At 59.4% G+C, this 22,733-nt stretch overlaps 1 protein-coding gene across 1 annotated transcript; it reads left to right on the forward strand.

Annotated features, from left to right (window-relative positions):
* Window positions 1–511: 511 nt before the first annotated feature.
* On the forward strand, window positions 512–5,589 carry HSP90AA1 (heat shock protein 90 alpha family class A member 1). The gene is made up of 11 exons (XM_084241104.1): window positions 512–626; window positions 896–1,057; window positions 1,170–1,536; window positions 1,855–1,988; window positions 2,278–2,598; window positions 2,726–2,891; window positions 3,083–3,273; window positions 3,376–3,523; window positions 3,704–3,972; window positions 4,548–4,881; window positions 5,374–5,589. The coding sequence occupies exons 2-11, from the start codon at window positions 896–898 to the stop codon at window positions 5,481–5,483; spliced, it is 2,202 nt and encodes a 733-aa protein (XP_084097230.1). The 5' UTR covers window positions 512–626; the 3' UTR covers window positions 5,484–5,589.
* The last annotated feature ends 17,144 nt before the right edge of the window (window positions 5,590–22,733 follow it).

A 22,733-nucleotide genomic window follows, 5' to 3' on the forward strand; every position in this document is an offset into this window, starting at 1 on the left:
TGCCTGGGGAGCAGCCGTGACGCGCTCCCCCGCCTAGCGCTGGACCCCACATCGCCCCACGACTATTAAAGTCCCACGCGGCGCGGCGGCGCACCCCACGCGGGACGCGCTTCTGGGGCGGAGCCTGCCTCGGCGGCTCCAGGACCAGGTGCGGGGGAGCCCCCTCCCGCCCCCGCCCAGGACTACAGGCTGCGCAGGCGCGGGAAGACGCCGCGGGGCTTGGGGGAAGCGAGGCGGCAGGCGCGCGGGGCAGTGCGCAAGCGCAGGCGGCCGGCGGCGGGGCGCGCGAAGCAGGGCGCAGGCGCGGGAGCCTGGCGGCGGGGGCGCGCGCGGCAAGACGCAGGCGCAGGAGACCGGCGGCGGGGGCGCGCGGGGCAGGGCGCAGGCTCAGGAACTCGGTGGCGGGGCGCGTGGCGGCGGGGGCGCGCGCGGCAGGGCGCAGGCGCAGGCGCGCGGCCGCGGCGGCGGTTGGGGAGGGTTCTTCCGGAAGGTTCGGGAGGCTTCTGGAACGGGCGCCGCGCGCTGGGCGGGCCCGCCGCTATATAAGGGCGGCGCGGGGGCGGTGCGCCAGTTGCTTCTGCGTCCTGCTTCCCGTCGCCGCGGAGCCCGCGCGTCCCGGAGCCGAGGTGCGGGCGGTTGGGGCCGGGGTCGGGCTGGAGGCCCCCGTTGCGCGCGTTGGCGCGGCCGCGGCCCCTGCTTCCCCGGAGGCCTCGGGCCTGCCGCAGGGACGGGCCGGGGCCCGGCGAAGGCGCTGGAGAAGCGGGGGGCGGCGGCGGCCGGGCCGGGCGGGGGGCGGGCGGGCGGGGAGGGGGCCGCGGCCGCGCCGGATGAGGTCATCCCTTTGTCGGCCCGCCCGGTTCGGGCCCGGGGCTGACGGCCCGCGGCGTCCTTGCAGATGCCCGAGGAGACCCAGACCCGCGACCAGCCCATGGAGGAGGAGGAGGTGGAGACGTTCGCTTTCCAGGCGGAAATCGCCCAGTTGATGTCCTTGATCATCAACACTTTCTACTCGAACAAAGAGATCTTTTTGAGGGAGCTGATTTCCAATTCGTCAGATGTGAGTGCCCTGGGCACCCCGGCTTTGGGGTGGTTTCTGCGGGAGTTTCTGCACCTGAGGGCCGGCGCCTGACCAGCCGGGTGGGTTTTTTTCCTGTGATGTCTTTGAACAGGCGCTGGACAAAATCAGATACGAGAGCTTGACGGACCCCAGTAAGCTCGACTCCGGGAAGGAGCTGCACATCAACCTCATCCCCAACAAGCAGGACCGCAGCCTGACGATTGTGGACACCGGCATCGGGATGACCAAGGCCGACCTGATCAACAACCTGGGCACCATTGCCAAGTCTGGCACCAAAGCCTTCATGGAGGCGCTGCAGGCAGGCGCCGACATCTCCATGATCGGCCAGTTTGGCGTCGGCTTCTACTCGGCTTACCTGGTGGCCGAGAAGGTGACGGTCATCACCAAACACAATGACGACGAGCAGTACGCCTGGGAGTCCTCTGCAGGTGGCTCCTTCACCGTCAGGACTGACACAGGTGGGTACCCAGCGACCCAGCGGCAGACGGGCTGCGTGGGGTGGGGGGGGTCGCCTGCCTGCACCCCTGAGGGCTAGGGGAGGTTGGGGCGGGGGGCTAGTTTGTCCACCCTTCAGGTTCTGCTCTGTTGGCGTGACCTTGTGGATGTTTGTTTTGAGCAAGGCAGCTGCTCTGGGACTTTCTCTGTCTGCCTCGAAGGGCAGCTGTTGTGAAGGAAAGTCTTAGATAAGGCAGTGGGAGTAGAATAGGTGGGTGGTGGTTTCTTTTTAATCAGCATCGGCCACTGGTGGTGAGTGCACTCCCCCACTTCGCTTCCAGGGGAACCAATGGGCCGCGGAACAAAGGTGATCTTGCACCTGAAGGAAGACCAGACTGAGTACTTGGAGGAGAGGAGGATCAAGGAGATTGTGAAGAAACACTCGCAGTTTATTGGCTACCCCATTACTCTCTTTGTGAGTTTCCTGCGTTTTCTGTGTAGGTGACTAAACGGCTGGAGCTCGGGTTCTTAGTCCTTGAACATACTGGTAGGAAGGGACCTGCGCTTGCAGTGTTTCCTGCTCTGGTGTGAAGTGGCTGTGGGGGGTGCCCGGGGTGTTTAATTAGAGACATCAGACGTTGATGAGTTTCCTGGCAGCTCCTGCCGCTCACCTTGGCTGACAGGCTCCGTAATTGTGCCGTTTCATGCCCCTTAGCTTGCGTTCTGGGTCAAGAAGGCAGAGGTGTCGGGTTTGTGTCTTGCAGGTGGAGAAGGAACGTGACAAGGAAGTGAGTGATGATGAGGCGGAAGAAAAGGAAGACAAAGAGGAAGAGAAGGAAAGAGAAGAGAAGGAGTCGGACGACAAGCCTGAAATAGAAGATGTGGGCTCTGACGAAGAAGAGGAAGAAAAGAAAGATGGAGATAAGAAGAAGAAAAAGAAGATTAAGGAGAAGTACATCGATCAAGAAGAGCTGAACAAAACCAAGCCCATCTGGACCAGAAACCCCGACGACATCACTAACGAGGAGTATGGCGAGTTCTACAAGAGCCTGACCAATGACTGGGAGGACCACTTGGCGGTGAAGGTGGGTGCTGCGTGCTCGGGCTGGCTGGCTGGCCTCGCCCTCCTCCCCACAGGGCTGGGGGTCGCGCAACTGCAGGTGTATGCGGTGAGCGGTGCCAGCGAAAGCTGCTGTGTCTGTCACCATACAGCACTTCTCAGTGGAAGGACAGCTGGAGTTCCGCGCCCTTCTTTTTGTCCCAAGACGTGCTCCTTTTGACCTGTTTGAAAACAGAAAGAAAAAGAACAACATAAAGTTGTACGTTCGCCGTGTCTTCATCATGGACAACTGCGAGGAGCTGATCCCAGAGTACCTGAGTGAGTGCGCGGGGCGCCGGCCTCGTCCCAGCCCGGCTCACGCTGTCATCTCCGAAAGTTCCAAGCGTGGTGGAGAGGGAGGCTAGCATCTCAGGGTCTTTTGTTTTGGGTAGCGGCACATGGATTACAGGTAGGTGTTTGGCCGTGAGTGAGTTTTTGATAAACACTATTTGGCTTCTACGTTTTTCCAGATTTCATTAGAGGTGTGGTGGACTCCGAGGATCTGCCCCTGAACATTTCCCGTGAGATGTTGCAGCAGAGCAAAATCCTGAAAGTTATCAGAAAGAATTTGGTCAAAAAATGCTTAGAGCTCTTTACTGAACTGGCAGAAGATAAAGAGAACTACAAAAAGTTCTATGAGCAGTTTTCTAAAAATATTAAGGTTGGTATAGACCATCTATCCACTAGCAGTAATCCCAGCAACGTCTTGATTTTCAGATGGTTTTTTAGCACAGAAAGCCTTGATGCGTGTGTTGTCTTTCAGCTGGGAATACACGAGGACTCTCAGAACCGGAAGAAGCTCTCCGAGCTGCTGCGCTACTACACGTCTGCTTCCGGGGACGAGATGGTGTCTCTCAAGGACTACTGCACAAGAATGAAGGAGAACCAGAAGCACATCTATTACATCACAGGTGCTGGGCGCGAGGCGGTGATTATGTCTCTGTCCTGTGATTGCTGTGCGTGTTCTCCCATGGGCACTGTGTGTCAGGGGCCTCGGCAGGCCATGGGAGACACCTGTGCACTGAGGTCTGGCTAAGGGAGGGATAGTAGGCCCTGGCGGGCCACTCTGAGCAGCCCATTCCATGCTGCAGGTGAAACCAAGGACCAGGTGGCCAACTCGGCCTTCGTGGAGCGCCTGCGGAAGCATGGCCTGGAGGTGATCTACATGATCGAGCCCATCGACGAGTACTGCGTCCAGCAGCTGAAGGAGTTTGAGGGCAAGACTTTGGTGTCAGTCACCAAAGAGGGCTTGGAACTTCCAGAAGACGAAGAGGAGAAAAAGAAACAAGAAGAGAAGAAAACGAAATTTGAAAACCTCTGCAAAATCATGAAGGACATCTTGGAGAAAAAAGTAGAAAAGGTGTGTGCATGCTGTTTCCTAAATGTCTATACTTTTAGAAAACAGTGTTAGGGTGTTCGGTGGGGTTTTTTTTGAAAGATTTATTTTTATTGCATGCAAGAGCTGGAGTGCAGGCCAGAGGTGCAGTGGGTGAGAGGACTCACCAGAGACAGAGTGGGGAGCAGAATAGGCGGATCCATTGAAACCCACTGCTGAATGGGGAGCAGCGGGGAGACAGGAGAGGTCGGATATGCCCTATGGGTCAGCTCCCTGGTCGGGAATCGAACTCAGGCTGCAGGGGCTGGCGATAGGTGGATAGCGTGAGACTTAACCCCTGCGCCCCCAGGGAGGCCCTGTTGAGGGTTTTAGTCAGTCTGCTCGCATTCTCCCAGTTCCCGAGTAGGGTCCGGAGCCTCCCTTTGGGGCGGCACATTATGTTAAAGCCTCTCGGGCTCGAGGGCATCTGGGGGATGAGAGGGAGGTTGGGACCCGAGTTTGCCGGTAGTTCTGCCTCACCCACCTGGGGCACCTTAGATTTCACTCCACTGTGAGGCTGAGCAGGTGGGGTCATGGGATCACTCGCATGGTGGTTGCAGGTGGTCGTGTCCAACCGCTTGGTGACGTCCCCGTGCTGCATCGTCACGAGCACCTATGGCTGGACAGCCAACATGGAGAGGATCATGAAGGCGCAGGCCCTGCGCGACAACTCGACCATGGGCTACATGGCAGCCAAGAAGCACCTGGAGATCAACCCTGACCACTCCATCATCGAGACCCTGCGGCAGAAGGCAGAGGCCGACAAGAATGACAAGTCAGTGAAGGACCTGGTCATCCTGCTGTACGAGACCGCGCTTTTGTCTTCCGGCTTCAGCCTGGAGGACCCCCAGACACATGCCAACCGCATCTACAGGATGATCAAGCTGGGGCTTGGTACGCCTGGCAAGGGCCTTCAGGAGAGGCGGGAACTTGGGCTGGTGCGGGGGGGGGGGTGGAAGTGGTGACTCCCAGCTGCCTGAGCATACACGGCCAGTGTGGGGTGACCAGCCCCAAGCTCAGCGCTGGCCAGTTGAGGTGGAGGCCCCTGTCACTCTGCTTTGAGAGAGTGGGTGTCTTTTTTTTTTTTTTTTTTTTTTTTAAGATTTATGCATATAAGAGCTGGGGTACAGGCCAGAGGTGTGGGGATAGAGAATATTCAGCAGAGACAGAGTGGAGAACAGCAGGCAGGTTGACCGAAGTACACTGCTGAGGGGAGCAGCGGGGCAAGACAGGAGAGGTCTGCTGCGTCATGTGGGTTGCTCCTTGGCCGGCTGGGGATTGAACTGTGACTTGCTTCATAGTGCAGTGCTTAACCCCTTACGCCACCAGGGAGGCCTGAGAATGGGCATCTTGAAGAGAGCTAACCTGTGGGTTTGTTCCCGAAAGGTATTGATGAGGATGACCCCACGGCCGACGACAGCAGCGCCACGGTGACCGAGGAGATGCCGCCCCTCGAGGGGGATGACGACACGTCGCGCATGGAGGAAGTAGACTAGGCCCGGCCGGGGAGCCGCATCTGCGCGTACAGTGCTTCGTCCTCGTTCCCTCTGATATGTTTTCAAGGACTTACTTTATTTTTGTTAACATTTTTGGCATGACCATAACTGCTTGTGGGGAAGATAAGGTTTCTTTCTACCTGTGTGATACTGTGACTCTCAGGCAGAGCTAGCTGTTTCCCAGTTTTATGTTGCCTCGTTTTAACAGGTGTGCGTGACCTGGCATTCACTGTGGTCTGAAGTGTTTCGTTGTCAGCGGGTCCTTTAGTAGATGAGACTTTGTCACTGAAGTGTTCTGAAGCCAGCCCTGACGTCTAAGGGGAAATGTGTCAGAACGACTTCATCTTCTAGGTCTGCTTTCTGAACCTTCCTCCTCCGTAGTTACAGCTGCATGTACCAGGCCTCTAGAAAAGAGCACGTTGAGCTGAAGCAACTCCACAGGAGTAACTGTCCGTGGGGCTGATTTTCCAAAGAAAAGTAATGTTTAGTAGCAAAATTCTCCGCCCACCCAGGCAGGTTGTAAAGCTGTTCACAAGTAACTCAAGCAAGTTTTGTGTACGGGAATGTAATGCTCAAGTCACGTTCTGCTTTCAAATACAGTGAATTAAATAAGTGTGTGAAGACTCCTGTGGGGTAACAGATGGCAGTGGGGGGGCCTCTGGGTGGGCACATGTGGGGAGGTGGGATGGGCGGGGCACGCGGATGCTCCGGGACTTAGGATGGGCTCCCGGGTGCCGGCGTGCGGGGCGGCACGTGAGGTGTCAGAGATGAGGGCAGGGACTGTCCGGCCACGTGTGTCCGCCTCTCACCACCGAGTGAACAGCTGCCCTCCTCTGGGGCTTCGTGTCCAACCTGCCTTTGATGGCCTCTATGAGCCCTGCTCTAAGTCTGACCCTCAGTACTGTGGCCTGGTGCCTCAGAGCTCTGCACCAAGTCTGCTTAATACCACCCAGCGCCCCCACCCCAATCTTTCCCTGTTCTCTGCTTCTTTATTCGGTCTCAGGCAAGAAGAAACTATGGGTGAGGCAAGGTGAGGATCCGGCTGAACAGATTTTCAGGTCCTGAAAGGCTTAGAAAACTGGGTGGCCACAGGTCTGGACAGGATTTGAATCCTGCGCCCTGAGACCACATGTGAGATGACAAAGTGGTCAGTAGCGGGGTGACAGGCCTGGGGTTCTCTGCTGTGAAAGGTCCCCCCAGTGCCCGGTAGGTGCAGGGCCCAATGGACGATCACAGCAACTGCCCTCAGACCCCCGAGGCGAGTGAGCGCGCCTGCCCCTGAGGGGCCGGCAGGTGGAGGCTGAGGTTTCCTTGGTAAGTCCAGGACTCCAATGGCAAAGGGCAAATTTCTTCTACTTTACCTTTTCTGAGATTAAACAGCCATTGAAATGAAAAGCAGGGCCTTCCTGGTGGCGTGTGGTTAAGCACAGCACTGTGAAGCTGTCTGCAGCCTCAGCCAGGGAGCCGACGCACAGGGCGCAGCAGACCTCTCCTGTCTTCCCTGCTGCTCCCCTCAGCAGTGGTTTCAGTCTGCCTGTTCTGTTCCCCACTCTGTTGATGGTGAGTCCTCTCACCACCCCGCACCTCTGGCCTATACCCCAGCTCTTGTATGCATAAGTCTTTAAAGAAAAAAAATCAAAAGCAGCAGGCATTTGAGGGAATCAACCTGAGCACCTCCATAAGACTCCCCACGAAACCCTCTTGAGCACCCGAGAGCTGGTGCTGGTGAATCTGGCCCTCTCAGCCAGAAAGTAACCCCCAAAATGGGACATCTAGGTGCCCCGTTGGACCAGGCATGTGAGCCCCACCCTGGGGTGCAATTAAGGCTCATCTGGGGAGCCCCTCGACTGTTGCTCCTGCCTTTCACCAGCTGCTTGTGACCTGTCCGGAGAGGGCGGTGCCGAGACACAAGCAGACATGGTGCCTGTCCAAGTGCACGGTTGTCTGTAGAAGCCAGAGAGGGAGGAACCTACAAAAACGGTGTGAGCACAGCTTGTGACGCCAGGCTGGGGTGGGGTGGGGCCCGGACCTGCACAGAAGGCACTTGACTGTTGGTAGCAATAGCTCATCTATTGAACTAACAATCGTTTACACTCATGCTAAGTAGAAATTCTGCAAAAGCTTTGCAAGGCCTGCACGAGACTAAGGAGCACTGGGAAGTCTGGAGGGCCGGGGCGCTGCAAGGCAGCGTCAGCAGCAGGCTCTCCTCAGTACCAAGAAGGCAGCCAATTGCGAAGGGACCACCACACAGTCCAACTGCATACAATTCTAAAAAGGAGGCCTCCCTGGTGGCACAAAGGGTTAAGACGCAACTATGAAACTCTGCAGCATGAGTTCAATTCCCGGCCAGGGAGCTACCCACATGGCACAGCAGCCCTCTCCTGACTCACCCACTGCTCCCCTCAGCAGTGTGTTTCAGTGGATCATCTGCCTGTTCTGCTCCCCACTCTGTCTCTGGTGAATCCTCTCACCGCCCCCCCACACCTCTGGCCTGTACCCCAGCTCTTGTATGCATAAATCTTTTTTTTTTTTTTTTTTTTTGGTGGGACCCTCGCCGGTGGCCGGGAATCGAACTGGCGCTGCAGAGGCTGCGGGCAGCCTCGCAACCCAGCACTCAACCGCTGCACCACTAGGGGAGGCCCTGAATAAATAAATCTTTAAAAAAAAATTCTAAAAGGCACCCCTATGTTTATAGCAGCACAATTTACAATAGCTAAGCTATGGAAACAACTCAAATGCCCAAAAATAGATGACTGGATCAAGAAGATGTGGTGCATATACACCATGGAATATTACTCAGCATTCAAAAAAGATAAACACATGCAATTTGCAGCAACATGGATGGCGCTGGAAGGGATCATGCTCAGCGAAATAAGCCAGAAAGAAAAAGAAAAATACCGGATGGTCTCACTCATAGCAGGAATCTAGAAAACTTAAATAAGGGACCAGGAAAAAGACTAATTAATACAAAGTAAAAATGAAAATCAATAAGTAACTATAAACCAGAGACACACTATGGGGGGGAAGGATGGGGAGAGGAAGGATTAGGGTCAAAATAAGGGGGGGTGCAATTGTATGGGGAATATAACCAAAATGAAAATGCATACGTTGTGCAAAAATGAAAAATGATGTAAGAATTATATAAGGGCCTCCCCGGTGGCGCAGTAGTTGAGCGTTGGGCTGGGAAGCTGCCCGCAGCCTCTGCAGCGCCAGTTCTATCCCCAGCTGCCGGGCAAGGGTCCCACATGGCGCACAGACCTCTCCTGCCGCCCGCTGCTCCCCTCAGCAGTGTACTTCGGTCCTTCTGCCTGCTCTGCTCCCCGCTCTGGCTCTGGTGGATTCTCTCGCCCTCCCGCGCTTCTGATTGTGCCCAGTGCTTGTGTAAATAAATAAATCTTTTTTAAAAATTATATAAAATGAAATATTAAAATAAAAATTATAAAAAGGGCAAAAAGAAGGGAAAGCAGAGCGGCGGGTGGCAGAGGGGGTGGGGGGGCAGGAGACCGAGTGGAGAAGGGGTGAAGGGGACCTTGGGCGCAGAGTGTCCAGAAGCTCGGCTGCCGTCCAGGTGTACCTAGAGTGTGCTAGACCTAGCGAGGGCGGAGGGCAGTCTGCGGGGCCTTTGGCAGTGGCCGAGAGCTGGCGGCTGGGCTCCTCTCCCAGCAGGGGCACTGGGTGGCGGCTGAGCAGGGCCTTCCTGGACTCATCTACTCTGGGGGCAGCTCCCCAGGCTCACCCCTACAGAGCCCCTGCCTGGGCCTCGTCCCCTCCCCGAGCTTCCCAGACCAGCCCTCACCCAGTCTCGGGCCTCTGTGTGCTCAGCAATCCCGGCCCCACCTGGACTCCAGTTCCCGCTGGGCTCTGGGAACTGGCCCTTGCAGCCGGGTCCCGTGCGACTTGGCATCGTGGGAGGTGGTGGCCAGCGAGGGAGGCCAGGCGCTGCGGTGAGGGTCACTGAGTGCTTGGCGGGAGGGCCCCGGGTGGGGGCAGGCCGGGGGCGGCTCTGGGCAGGAGCTGACCTGATTTCCACGGCGGGGGTGGGGGCGTCCCAGGACAAGACGCCGTCCGCCTTGGGAGGGGGTTCCCGGGTGTTCTGAGTGGCCAGAGAGAGAACCGAGGGCTCAGGGACCAACTGGGTGGGCTTTGAGCTTAGCCATTAGCCGCGGCCTTGGGGCCAGGCTGGAGGCAGCCACTTTCCTGGAGGTAACCCAGGCCCACGGGCCGCCTGCAAGGAGCCTCTTAAAGCAGAGAGACGTCCTCGACACCAGGCACACTGAGGCACTCGGGGAGTCAGCCACCGTCTTGTCCTCCTCCCGTCCAGCCCACCCATCGGACAGACAGGGGAAAACAAGCCCCCCCGGGTGGACGAGGCCATCTGGCCACACGGAGCCCGCCCACTTGCTCTCTGGGCTCCGCCCGCACCTCCGGGCCAGCCCGACCGGGACAGAGCGCGGCAGGGCGGCGGGGTCTGAGAGCAGGTGTCCATGTCCTGCTCCTCGTGAGACGCTCCAGCAGCCTCCGGCCCGGGGCCCTCATTTGTGAACAGATCAACCAGCCTGGCGCCCGCAGCTGACAAACACGGCACCTTGCAGCTTCTCGTCACTTCTTCCATCTTTTAACTTTTCACTTTGGAGATTTCCAAAATAGAGGGAGGCAGACGGCGACGGCTGCCGGAGCAGTGGATGCTCGTGGCCGGCGCTTCCCGGACAACCTCAGGGAGGGGGCCCAGTCGTTCCCACCCGCCCTTCCCAGCACCCGCTGCATGCTACCCAGAGCAGGGCACCTCAGCAGGGGCCACAGGCCAGACGTCCATGGACGCTGGACGGAGACAAGGCATGGCAGCCCCGCTGTGGGATGCAGTTTTGAATATTTTATTGCCGTAAAATTAAGGAAGGAAGCGCTGACTCGAGCCACATGTAAAAGAACCTTGTAAACATGGTAGGTGAAATGAGCCAGTCCTATGTCTTACAGGAATCCTCGCCCAGGAATGTCCACACTGCCCAGCCACTGAGTCATGCTGCCGAGGTCGGGGGGTCAGGGGGAGCGCAGGAGCCACTGCTGAGTGAGTACAGAATCTCTTCTGGGGCCTCCCCTGGGGCATAGGGACTAAGTCTCAACACTTTCACTGCTACAGCCTGAGTTCGATCCCTGGCCAGGGAGCTGCCCCCATGCAGGGGCTCAGAGACACCGCACCCCCATGTCCATAGCAAAATTGATGACATCAGACAAAACAGCCCCCATGTTCATTCACAAGTGCATGGGTTAGGCAGTGTGGCAGAGACCTTATATTATATTATTATCATGTAGTGGAATATTATTCAGCCTTCAAAAGGAACCTTCTGACACCTTCTACAGCTTGATGGCACCTTGAGGACATTATGCTGAGTGAAATAAGCCAGACACAGAAAGTCACTACCTGTGGTTCTACTTCTGTGAGTAGAACCCAGACAGAGCATCAGGGGCTGGGCTGGGAGGCAGAAGAGGGAGATGTTTCATGGGACAGAGATGCAGTGTGAGATGACGAAGCTCTGGGGCTGATTGCTGGGCATGGGCTCAGTGTGAATGCACTTATGGCCACTGAACCACATGGTTCACGCCAGGCAAACTGTCAATTTCACATTACTGGACCTCCCTGGTGATGCAGGGGTTAAGTCTCAGCACTATGACGCTATCAGCAGCCACTGTAGCACGAGTTCGAGCCCCTGCCAGGGAGCTACCCACAGGGCGCAGCAGACCTCTCCTGTCTCCCCGCTGCTTTCCTCAAGAGTGTTTTTCAGTCGGTCTGCCTGTTCTGCTCCCCACTCTGTCTCTGTGAATCCTCTCAACCCCGCACCTCTGGCCTACACCCCAGCTGTTGTATGCATAAATAAATAATAAAAATTTCCTGTCACCTAGAGTTGAACACAACACACCGCCACACACCTGCCCTCCAGCTGCAACAGTGATGGTCACGGGACCTCACCTGAGTTTGGAGTTTCATAAAGTATTGATATCGATCCCTCATGATAGATGAAGAATCCAGACTCAGAGCAGTCACCCAGCAAGGACAGGGCAGAGCCACGAAGCGCCCAACCCCTCCCATCCATCTTGGAGCCCTGGCTTTCCCCACAAGCGTCCCCATTTTAAGTATGTGATCGGGGCCTCCCTGGTGGTGCAGGGGTTAAGCACAGTGCTATGAAGCTATCTGCAGCGTCTGCAGCACAAATCTGATCCCCCAGCCAGGCAGCTACCCACAGGGCACAGCAGACCTCTCCTGTCTCCCCGCTGCTCCCCTCAGCAGTGGATTTCAGTGGCTCCACCTGCTCTGCTTTCCACTCTGTCTCTGGGGAGTCCTCTCATCCCCGAACGTCTGGCCTGTATCCCCGCTCTTGTATGCATAAATAAATAAATAAATCTTTTTAAAAATAAAATTGTGGTCAGCCCAGCCTGTCCCGAAGCTGTGTCCCAGCTGCAAGGGCAGCCCTTTTGCCCCCGTTGTCCTCTCCTCTAGCCTCTGGATGAGGGGTCACTGCAGGTCAGTGGCCCTGAGCTGATGGGCACCCCTGCCCAAGACCTTACACCCCGCAGCGGTGGATCTCGAGGACACGCAACTCACACCGCCAGGGCCCGCTCACGGCCAGACCCATGTCCCGTGGTCAAAGCCACCAGCTGCTTCCAACACCTCCCTCACACAGCAACTGTGCCCACTAAGCAGTGGCCTCTGGGCCCCTCTGCACCGGCCTAAATTCCCTTGGTGTCTGGCCTGACCACATGACGCCCTCCTGGCGCACCACGGCCCCCACTCTGCTTGCTGCGCCCCTCACCAAGCTGCAGGTTTCTCGCCTCCCCAGCAGAGGGTCTGAGATCTGCCTCCCTCTGTCTGCGCGCCCTGCTCCAGGCCAGCGGGGCCCTGCTACCTGCATGGACTGCACAGGAGGCATAAGCCAGGCTCCCTCCCCCTCCTGGGGAGGGGGGTGGCAATTTGCTTAAGTCCTTTTGTGTAATTTTGGAAGCTTCTGTTCCCTTTTCTAAGCCTTTCAGATTGGCTCAGACCTTTGAAAGCAGGATTGCAGATTCTTCTTCTATAGGAGGGAGCATCTCTTCACCTCCCGGGAAGAACATTCCAGGAAGCGGGGCTTCCAGTGAGTCACGGTGTATTAATAGCACCATCGAAATCTGAACAAAGATCCCACGAGCCAAGGAGTCAAGCAGATTGCAGGGAACACACCGCCTTCTGCTGGGCTGCTGCCAGCCTCCAGACTCACAGCAGTGGAAGGTTCTGGGGCTAACATGTGCTCCCAAGCAGCACTGTGTGTTTTTAAGTTTGTATTTTTAAAAATCAGAATTTAAAGGGCCTCCCCAGTGGCACAGCTGTTGAGTGCTGGGCTGAGAAGCTGCCCGCAGCCTCTGCAGTGCTGGTTTGATCCCCGGCCACTGGTGAGGGTCCCACATGGCGCGCAGACCTTTCCTGCAGCACCCGCTGCTCCCCTCAGCAGTGTACTTTGGTCCTTCTGCCTGTTCTGCTCCCCGCTCTGGCTCTGGTGAATTCTTCATCCTCCCGCGCTTCTGACTGTACCCAGTGCTTGTATAAATAAATAAATAAATCTTTTTTAAAAAATCAGAATTTAGGGCCTCCCCGGTGGCCCAGGGGGTTGAGCGCAGTGCTGTGAAGCTGTTGCAGCCTCTGCAACACAGGTTTGATTCCTGGCCGGCCGCAAGATACCCACATGGTGCGGCAGACCTCTCCTGTCTCACCCGCTGCTCCCCTCAGCAGTATATTTCAGTGGATCCACCTGCTCTGCTCCCCACTCTGTCTCTGGGGAGTCCTCTCACCCCCACACCTCTGGCCTGCACCCCAGCTCTTGTATGCATAAATAAATCTTTTTAAAAAATTAAACCTTTCAGGCTGCATTTTCCGTTTCTATAAATACTGACTGTTACCCCCGAAGTTGTGGCCCATGCCTGTTCCACCTGGCAGATGAGCAGCAGAGGCGGCTCAGCCACGGAGCAGGGGGACAGCATCAGGAGACTGCAGTAGGCAGGGGAGCGGCGTCCTTGGTGCAGAGGGGGCGCCGCCTCTGCAGGCCACTGTGTCCCTGGGCTGGGCACACTGCAGGGACAATACCTTACCTGGCCGTGTGATGAGAAAAGTCGAGGAGGACGGTGAAAACGCCTGGCTGCCGAGGGGGGCAGGGTTCTGGCCTCGGCCTCCGCCCCCCCAACCTCCTGGAGGCTCCTCCTGTGCTTGATGAGCTGGGCAAGGCCTTGGAGGGCTCAGACCCCTCCGCCCCCAGAGGCAGGTCTGGCACCTGTGAGGCCAAGCTGCGCCAGAGGTGAGGCCACTTTGGGGGAGCTGGGGGGACCCAGTTGGGTGGTCCCAGTGGAACCTTTGCCCCCAAACTGTGTCTGGGGCCTGGGAGCAATTCATGGGCAGGAAAAGAAGACAACACCCCAACAAGTACGCTCCTGGCAGGGAGTAAACCCCAGGACACGGCCTGTCCTGATAAAAACATCTCAATGTGGATAAAAAGAGTGGCAGAAGCCTATGTCCATCACCTCCAGTTTTGGGGGGTGTCTGGCAGAAGTAACTCTCCGCCTGCAGGGAGGCCTGCCTGGGACAGCCGCTCCAGGGCAGTGGGTGATCAGGGGTCCCTGGAGACCGTCCCTTGGCTGCACCAGGCAGAGCTTGGCTCCGGGCCGGCAGGCATAGGCTGGGCTCACAGTCCAGAGCCCTTGGTGGACCTCACTGGCCTCTAGTGCCCTCAGGGACCAGGTGCATGGGCACCCCTGGTGGGGGCAGGAGCAGGCAGGTAGCCAGCCCCCCACAATCTCTACATTCCTTCTCTAGGCTCTCTCCTGTCGTCGGGGTCTCCCTCACGCTGCTCGTGCTCGCTGCTCTGCAGCCTCCAGGCGCCACGTGCACCTACACTCCAGGCTCCAGGTGCCCACAGTCAGGCCCGCCCCCGTCCCCGCACCCTCTGCAGCAACACGTTCAAGGCAGCAGGTGGTGGCCACAGAGACCAGCGGCGTAAAGAGCCTGATTAATTCATCTACCCTACACTCGCCCACCTGCACAAGGAGAAAGGCTCAAGAATGTTCTTCGCGAGAACTTAGTGAGGAAGATTTGAAACTAGCAGGTGGTTCTAGTTCATGGGGAAGAGGGGCGGGGGCCAGAAGGACCCAAAGAGGATGCGACCAGACAAGCCGAGAAGCTCCTACAAGATGTTTGTTTTTTCCATAAATTAGTACCATTAAAAAACTGTTTTAGGGGCGTCCCTGGTGGCGCAGGGGTTAAGCACCGCACTGTGGAGCTATTGCAGCCTCTGCAGCACGAGTTCTATCCCCGGCCAGGGAGCAACCCACAGGGCGCAGCAGACCTCTCCTGTCTCCCCGCTGCTCCCCTCAGCAGTGCATTTCAGTGGATCTGACTGTTCTGCTCCCCACTCTGTCTCTGGCGAATCCTCTCACCCCTGTGCCTCTGGCCTCCACCCCAGCTCTTATATGCATAAATAAATAAATCTTAAAAAAAAATAAACTTAAGGAAAGAATGAAGGCTTGCACACTGAGAAGTTTAAAACATGGGACAAAGAAATGGAAGACCAAGACCTCAGAAATGGTCTTCCCTAGTTTGCCCCCACACTGCCCCCCATTCCCCACACTGCCCCCATTCTGGGCAGCTCCTGTCACAACCCCAGGGGTACCAGAAACTGACAAGCTGAGCCTAATGTCCACCCAGAAATGCAGGGGACCAGGGAGGCCTTGATCTAGGAGGGCAGGTTGGCGCAGCCACACGTCCTGACTTCAAAAATGATGGTGCCGTAAGTGGCCGAGCAGCTCACAGACTTCGCGGCGCAGTCACCAGCTCCTTTCATTGTTCAAAATATACTTTGGGGAGTTACAGTGCCCGGTACCATGGGGGTGAGGGGTGAAAATCCCTGGGCTCAGAGGATGACAGCCTGGGGCCGTGCATTGGTCAGGCAACCCCACAGCGGGTCTGGCCGCCTGTGAGAGCTCAGCCGGGCGCTGCTAACCAGGAGGGCTTCCTGGAAGAGGTGCCACACTAAGCGCGGGGGGGGGGTTGGGGTTAAACAAGCCAGAGGGGGCGTGGTGAGCACCCCTGGCTGAGCAGCGGGCGGTGGGGCGCAGGGGCCGCCTCCCGAGTCGGCCGGGGGCGGGAGTGGCGGGGGCTGGTCCTCGCGAGGGCCGCGGGACGCCGCGCTGGCGGGCCAGGTCGTCCCCCCGGGGCTCGGGGGCGCGCAGAGTGGGGCACAACGACGTCCTCCGACAGGCTGCGCGGCGCGGGCGGGGCCGGGGGAGGGGCCCGGCGAGCGGGCGGAGGCCCCGCACAGGGCGCGGGCACGAGGGGCGGGGCGCACCTGGGGCAGTGGGCGGGGCCTGTGCGCGGGGGTGGGGTGCAGTGGCGGTGAAGCGGGGGTCCCTATGACGTCACACAGGTCCACCCCAGGACCTTCCTTGCAGACCCCGCAATGCTCACTCCGGGAACGAAATGGACGTGCCGTTCAGGAGGTAGGACTGCCTTGTCCCGCGCCCCAGAGCGAGCGCCCCAGAGTTCCTACTGCTCCGCCGGAGCCTGGCCCCAGGCCCACCCCTTGGGTCAGAATCCCGGGACCCCCCCTTGAGGAGCTGCTCACTACTGGGCGGGCCAGACTGGAGACCTGACTCCCCAGGCCCTGGGACCCTGGGGGCGTCTTTTCTGGGAGCCCAGGCGGCCACCGCGCCAGGGTCTGATCTTGGGCAGGTGCATGGAAGTGGGGGGAGGTGAGGGCTGGTCAGATGCACCCCGAGGGGCTGCCTGCTGGAAGCCCCCCTGCAGGGCCGGGCAGGACATGGGTCTTGCTTTAGCTGGAGGATCCAGAGCTGCCAGGGCCCAGAACTGAGACCCGGCGAGTGAGCAGGCACCCTCAAGAGGGTGGGGGCCCTGCCCTACAGAAGGGATGATGCCCCACCCCAGGAGTGGCCTCACCCCTCTTCCGTGCCCCACTTACGGGGGACCCTCGCTCCCCAGGAGTCAGGCCTGCTTGGTGGGGAGCGGCTGCTGTGGGGGCCTGCGTTTCCCCCTGGTGTGAGGAGTGAGGGATTGAGAGGAAACCCCTGTCACCTTCCTAGGTGGGGTGGCCTGGGGGTGGGGGAGGGGCGGGGGTTCACACTGCTTTGTCCTCAGTAACTGCCTGTGCTTGGGGAATGGGGACCCCCTCCAGCTCCCCCCACCACCACAGGGGGCGTCTAGGACGCCTGCAGTTAACCTGGGCTAGTGAGGGTCTGCAGCCACGCCAGGCCGGACTTCTCCAAAGTAAGGCCGTGATTTCCGCTCAAGCACAGTGAAGTCAAATGAATGAGATGGGCCTCAGGGCCTGGGGTTCGCCTCCTGCCCCTGACGCTGCTGCGTTTTTCTGTCCTAGAGCTGGGTGAGCCCATGGGGTCTGGCGAGAGCCCGTGCTGCAGGGGGCCAACTCAGAATACGAGGTACGTGGGGCCGCGGGAGTGTGTCCTGCCCTCAAAAGTTTAGTCGCCATTGCCTGGAACTTGAGCCAAGAGTTTGGACCTTTTCTGAAGCGGCGTAAGGGGCGGGAGAGTCCCAGGAGGCAAGAACAAGCCAAGCCCTTGCGTTCCTGTGCTGCTATGGCCGAGCGAGTGGCCAAGTGTGGTGTGAAGGTGTCTGAAGAATTAACTGGCGGGAGGAGAGAACAGGCCCATCATTGGTCGCCCCAATCCAGACCCCACGTCCCACAGGAATGAGCGCCGCCCCCTCGGAACAAGCCCCACCAGACATGGCCCTTTGCTCTACATCCGTGGCGTAAAGCGACCGTCTGAGGGCTTGGGTTTGTTTCCACCCCTCAAGTCCGGCCTTCAGAAGCCCCAGCTGGTGTCTTCTGCCCCGCAGGGCCTTGACTTGGGGCCCGGCCTTCCAGGGGCTGCGCTTTCTCAGCTGTCTTCCTGCTCTGGAGCTGGAGCCACGCAGCTGGGCCAGTGCGTCCCAGTTCCTGCTGGAACCTGCTTTGTCGCGTTCTTCTGTCCTAGCTCAGTCTGGAGGGGGCGGGCTTGAAGCCTCCCGACTCCCCCCTTAACCTGTTTCAGGTAAACTGTTATCCCCTGAGCCTGCCCTGGCCCGGGGCAGGGATGCGGCCGATCGGGCATCCCTGTGAGGGCAGGTCGGGCAGGGGACCCGGGCCGGCATGGTCAGAATGTGAGCGGCCTCAGAGGTCTGAGCCTGAGCCAGTTCGGTCTTTTTTTTTTTTTTTTAAGATTGATTTATTTATGCACACAAGAGCTGGGGTACAGACCAGAGATGCGGGGGGTGAGAGGATTCACCAGAGACAGAGTGGGGAACAGAACAGGCAGACTGATGAAATACACTGCTGAGGGGAGCAGCAGGCGAGATGGGAGAGGTCTGCTGCGCTGCGAGACAGGAGAGGTCTGCTGCGCCATGTCAGTTGCTCCCTGGCCAGGGATCGAACTCGTGCTACAGAGGCTGTGGATTGCTTCATAGTGCAGTGCTGAACCCCTTGCGCCACCAGGGAGGCCCACCAGCTCAGCCTTGAGTTAGAGAAGGAAGCACTGGGCCCGTGCCTGTCTCCATGCCCGCGTGACTGGGGACGCGGAGCTGGAGAACCCTTCCAGAACCAAAGTTGCAACAAGGCAGGGTCCCTGCTCTTGAGCGAGACCCTGCTTAGGTGTGGAATTTGTTGAAAACTCTTGAAACGTGTTTTCCCCTCATAGCAGAGCAGCAAAGCTGACTTAACCTCCTGGTCTGACCTGGAGGCCGAAGCAGAGGGCCCTTGAAGGTAACCAGCGTCCCCCACCCGCACCCCAGTGCCTGTTCCCTGGGGCAGGACCGGCTGCCGCTTTTCCCCTGGGTGGCTGGAGGGCGGGGCGCTCATGGTACTTCTCTCCTGTTTTCCAGGTCTTGAGAGGAGACGCTAAGCTCATCTTTGTGGAAGACCACCTGGCCTCTGCTCCGAATCCCCACCTTTCTCCTGACTCCAGGTAGGCCCAGCCTGGGGCGGCTCTAGGGGCAGCCGCGCCTCTGGGGGGTGGATGTGGGCCCACCCCTTCTCCTGGAGCCACCTGCTCTGGACGCCCTCGCCGGGGAGGCTGCCGGGACATCTGCCAGGATGGTGAGTCCAGCTGACGTGAACCAGCCACCTGCAGCGCCTCCCGGCCAGGCCGAGCATAGAGCTGGAGGAAGAGCGGGGTCCCCTGAGGCGGGGGCCAGCGGCCTCTGGTGTTGGGGGCCACTCAGGGATTGAGTTTAACGGGCAGGACTGGCTTGGAGGTTGAGATGTGTGGCTCTCGGGAGAGGCGGTGCCGTCGTTACGAGAGCGAGCGGCTGGCAGGAGTCTGCGTCCGGGGCAGGGACGGAGGGCAGCCTCTGGGGAGGAAGTGGACCCTCTGGAGGGTGTGACTGAGAAGCCACAGCCCCTCGCAGCTCCTGTGCCGGGTCTGAGCCCCCCTCGGACATGCTGACCCCACGGCCCCTGGGGCGAGCACATCAAGCTCAGCCGCTGCGCCCGGTGAGGCCACGCCCTGGACCCGGGCCCTGCCCTGCCTCGGGCTCACCCTTGCTCTGCGGGGTGCAGGGCCGTGGTGACTTGGCGGATGGGCGCTGGCTTTCCAGTCACCCCGCGTACCGTCTGGGGTCTCAGATTGAGGACTTCCTTGCACGGGTCTGTGGCCCGGGGGCCTCCCAGGACAGGAAGAGGAGAGCGGGTGAAGACGCAGACCCCAAGCGAGGCGCAGACCTCGTGCAGGGCAGGAGACCAGCAGCAGATTCTGGCTTTTGCTGGGGACTTGAGATACGCGTGCGAGTGGCCAGCGCGGCCAGAGGTGTGCGGCGGAGGTGCGGGGTGTGGGGGGTCCGGGAGAGCAGCCCCGGCGACCCCAGCCTCCAGGCCCGAGAGCTGGCGGGGAAAGCGAGTTACTCCTGGAAAGTGGGGCCGGTGGCGACTGAAGCCCGCCCTGGGGGTCACCAGGGGCGCGAGAGGCCTGCGCTCGCCCGGTGGTCTCTGGGCGACGCTGCCTCTGCATCTTTGGGTGTGTGGGTTTTTCTTCATGTTTTTAGCAACTTTGTAGGAAAATCTGGGATTTTAGTGTCACTCTGGGGGCGTCAGGCCCCCGTGTGGGTTTGTCTTCATCTTTCACAAAACGAAACAAAGGGGGGCATTTGAGTTGCACGGACCCCTCCCCCCAACATTCTGGAACTTTCTGTATCAATGAACGTGTCATGTTTCCCAATGCGCTTCTGTGAGAAGACGAGAGGGAAGACTGGGTCTGGGGCGGGGGCTGCCCCCACGCTGCCCATCGGCTCTTTGCGACAGGAAGTCCTGCAGGCCCCAGGCTTTGCCTTCCCGAGCGGCTAATTTCTGCCAGCGCTCCTGTGGACCGACATGCCAGGCACCCACCTGGCTGCTGCCCCAGCTGCGCCCACCCCTGGCACCTCTGGCTTCTGGGGCCGCCCTCACGCCCTCCTCGCCCGACCCTGGTGTTTTCCAGGGAGGTGGACCCCAAGCCATGGCTGGGCCGAGGTGTGGCCGACCTACCTGCATCAGGGCTGCACTCAGCACCCCCAGCACCAGGACCAACTTCCGGAAGGGACAGAGGCGCCCGCTCCATCGCCTCAAGGTGCTCCAGGCCTGCCCTCCGGGAGACGGGCGGGAAGAGCAGGCCAGGCCCAGCCCTGTGAGGACTCACGGCCTCGCCCTCCCCAGGCCAGAGGCAGCCAAGGCCCCACCCTTTCTCTTGATGAGGAAAAAGCTAGAGTTGCTTTTCCAGAGTCTGGAGGGTGGGGCGGTCTCCTGAGGCACCCCAGGTTCTTTGAGACGCCTCTTTGGGGCCTCAGACCCGCAGCTGTAAGGGGAGGGCTTGGGGCGGATGACCTGGCGTCTTCCAGGCCCCCGGCCTCAGCCCAGGACAGGTGTCCAGGGTGCTGTGGGGACGGGTGTTTCCGCCCTCCCGCTGGCAGCGACTGGGAGCATTTCCATCTTCTCCATGTCCACCCCACCCGCCCAGCCACTATGACCGGCCTGACAGTGGCCGCTGGCATGGGGGGTAGGCGCCCTCGGGCTGGCTATGGGCACAGCTGCTGATGTTTAGTTCGTGGAAAGGCCAGTCAGCCTCCTTCTCCCCAGGCCGGTCTCAACAAGCACCACCTGGACTTCGCGGACAGCTCCTGGAGAGAGGTAGGCCTGGGAGGCCGGTCGGCTGGCCGGCGCCCCCGAGTTGGGTTCACACTGTCACTTTATTTGCTCTGTGACGCGACTTCTGCCGCCCCCTCCCCAGCGCCCTGCCTGGGTTGGGGGCTTGCGGGGATGAAGGCTCTGGTGGGGTCACGAGAAGGAAGTGGCTTCTGGAGTCAGCGGGCCTGCTCGGCTTCTGAATCTGAGATTTAAAGGGGGGGGGGTGTATTGTATTGTCAGGATAGGAAGGACACAGTGCAGGTTTTCTGATCCAGCAGACCAGGTAAAGAAGGCGTCCTAGAGAGTCCTTGGTGGGTTTTGCAGGCTTTTTATTTAGATTTACCAGGCATATGGCAGGCAGGGGTGCTGGGGGGCCGGGAGGCTGGCAGACCTCCCAGCCCCCAGCCAATCCTCACTCTGTCTGGGCTCTCTGGCCTTCCCTCTGCTTCTCTTCTTCTCTCGGCTTCTCTGCTTCTACTGGCGTCCCTGTGACGCCATCCTTAAAAGCCCACTCTCAGCCCAGGTGAATCCCATCTACGTATGCCCACACCCTACTCCAGGTGCCGCCATCAGGCATGCATTCAGGACCGCAGGGTTCCCGGAGGGCAGAAAAGCCTGATACTTTTTACTTTACCCTGGGGGGTGGGGGTGGGGTGGGGTGTGTGTGTGTGTGTGTGTCCCCACAGTTAGACCCCCCAGTGAGATGACCACATAGGGGCCTGCAGGGCTGTGGTGTGTGTGCTGTTGTTACAGGGCAGGGAGAGGGGCACCCAGAACCCCCAAACCCGCCTACTCGAAATAGGCTCTGCCATCCGCCGCATATAGACAAGCACACAGAGCTTTAATGGAAAGGAACTTTAGTAGTTAGTGTGCAGTACAGAGAAGGCAAAGAACACAGTTTCCAAGTCGAGCACCTGAAGTTACCCGTCCCTCGTGGGTAAAAGTCCAGCCAAACGGGATTGGCCCAGAGCAAGGCCCAAAAGCTGCCAAAGCACCTTCCAGCGGGGACCCACAGAAAAGGGTCAGAAACAGGCAGACAACTCTGGGAGGGAAAAAGTGAAATCAAAATCAGAATCAAGGCTGCCATCGTTAACCTCCCCACGCGTCTCTCACCCGCGTCTGTCTCTCCCAAGTGTCCCTCCCCGTCCCCCAGGCCCCTGTCCAGTCCGGGCGAGAGGCCAGCGCGCCTTCTTCACACGACTGCTGCTCCACGCGCCTCCTCAGGCTCCTCCTGCTCCCATCCTGCTCCTCCCTCCCGTCTCCTGCAGCTCCTCTTCCGCTGTGCTCACCCTCCCTGGGCGGGGCAGGGGCCTGGGCCCTCCCCGTCCCCTGGGGACCGTTAGAGTGTGTGATGTGTACGTGGCGGGTGTGCGGGTGCGTGATGTGTGTGGGGTGCGTGGCGTGTGCGTGTGGCGGGAGCCTGGGTGTGTGAGCGGATGACAAGGGGGGCGTGTGCTTCCTGGGCCTGACCCGCCTGGTGCTCACCGGCCATCACGTCCTGTCAGCATGTCTGGAAGGATGAGCCGCCGCAGCTGGACTGGACAGAGCTCCTGCCTGCTGTCGGCTCGGAGGTGACAGCGATTAGTCTCAGGAGACGACTCTGGAGGCTTTGACTGTCCAGTCAGGAAAAGGGGGCAGGAGGTAGATGGGACAGAAGACTAGAGCTTGGGGTAGAAAGGTTGGGAGGGAGCTCCTAGACTTCCAGAACACTCCACCAGGCCCCTCTGCCCCTGGCCACGCAGCTAAGAGGCGTTTGGGCCACCCGGCTTCTTGGGGTGACGCGCCGCCCTGGGGGACAGGTCCCTTCGGGACTGGGGATGCCTGGCTTGGTCCTCCCCGCAGCTCTGGACGAGGCCTGGCGTGGGGTGGCATGGGAGGCGGCTGGGCCTGCTCGGGCAGAGGGACCCAGAGGTGGGGGTGGCAGACCTGGCAGTGGGGGGACCCAGGCCCTGGGGCGCCCCCTATGGGGGCAGGACAGCTCCTGGCCTGCTCAGCGTCTGCCTCCCTGGATATTGCCGGTGCAGGCTCCTCTGTCTCAGCTTCTAGATCCCTCTGACGGGGAGCTGGACGCTGCCCC

The sequence above is a fragment of the Talpa europaea genome (genome assembly GCF_964194135.1).
Source record: "Talpa europaea genome assembly, chromosome: 8".
In the NCBI taxonomy this organism is placed as follows: Eukaryota; Metazoa; Chordata; class Mammalia; order Eulipotyphla; family Talpidae; genus Talpa; species Talpa europaea.

Bases quoted from the DNA above. Each gene is read 5' to 3' on its own strand.
- HSP90AA1 (XM_084241104.1), top strand. From the start codon at position 896: ATGCCCGAGGAGACCCAGACCCGCGACCAGCCCATGGAGGAGGAGGAG. The intron at 2,892-3,082 runs GTGAGTGCGCGG...ACGTTTTTCCAG, and splicing joins GCTGATCCCAGAGTACCTGA to ATTTCATTAGAGGTGTGGTG. The intron at 3,973-4,547 runs GTGTGTGCATGC...TGGTGGTTGCAG, and splicing joins TGGAGAAAAAAGTAGAAAAG to GTGGTCGTGTCCAACCGCTT.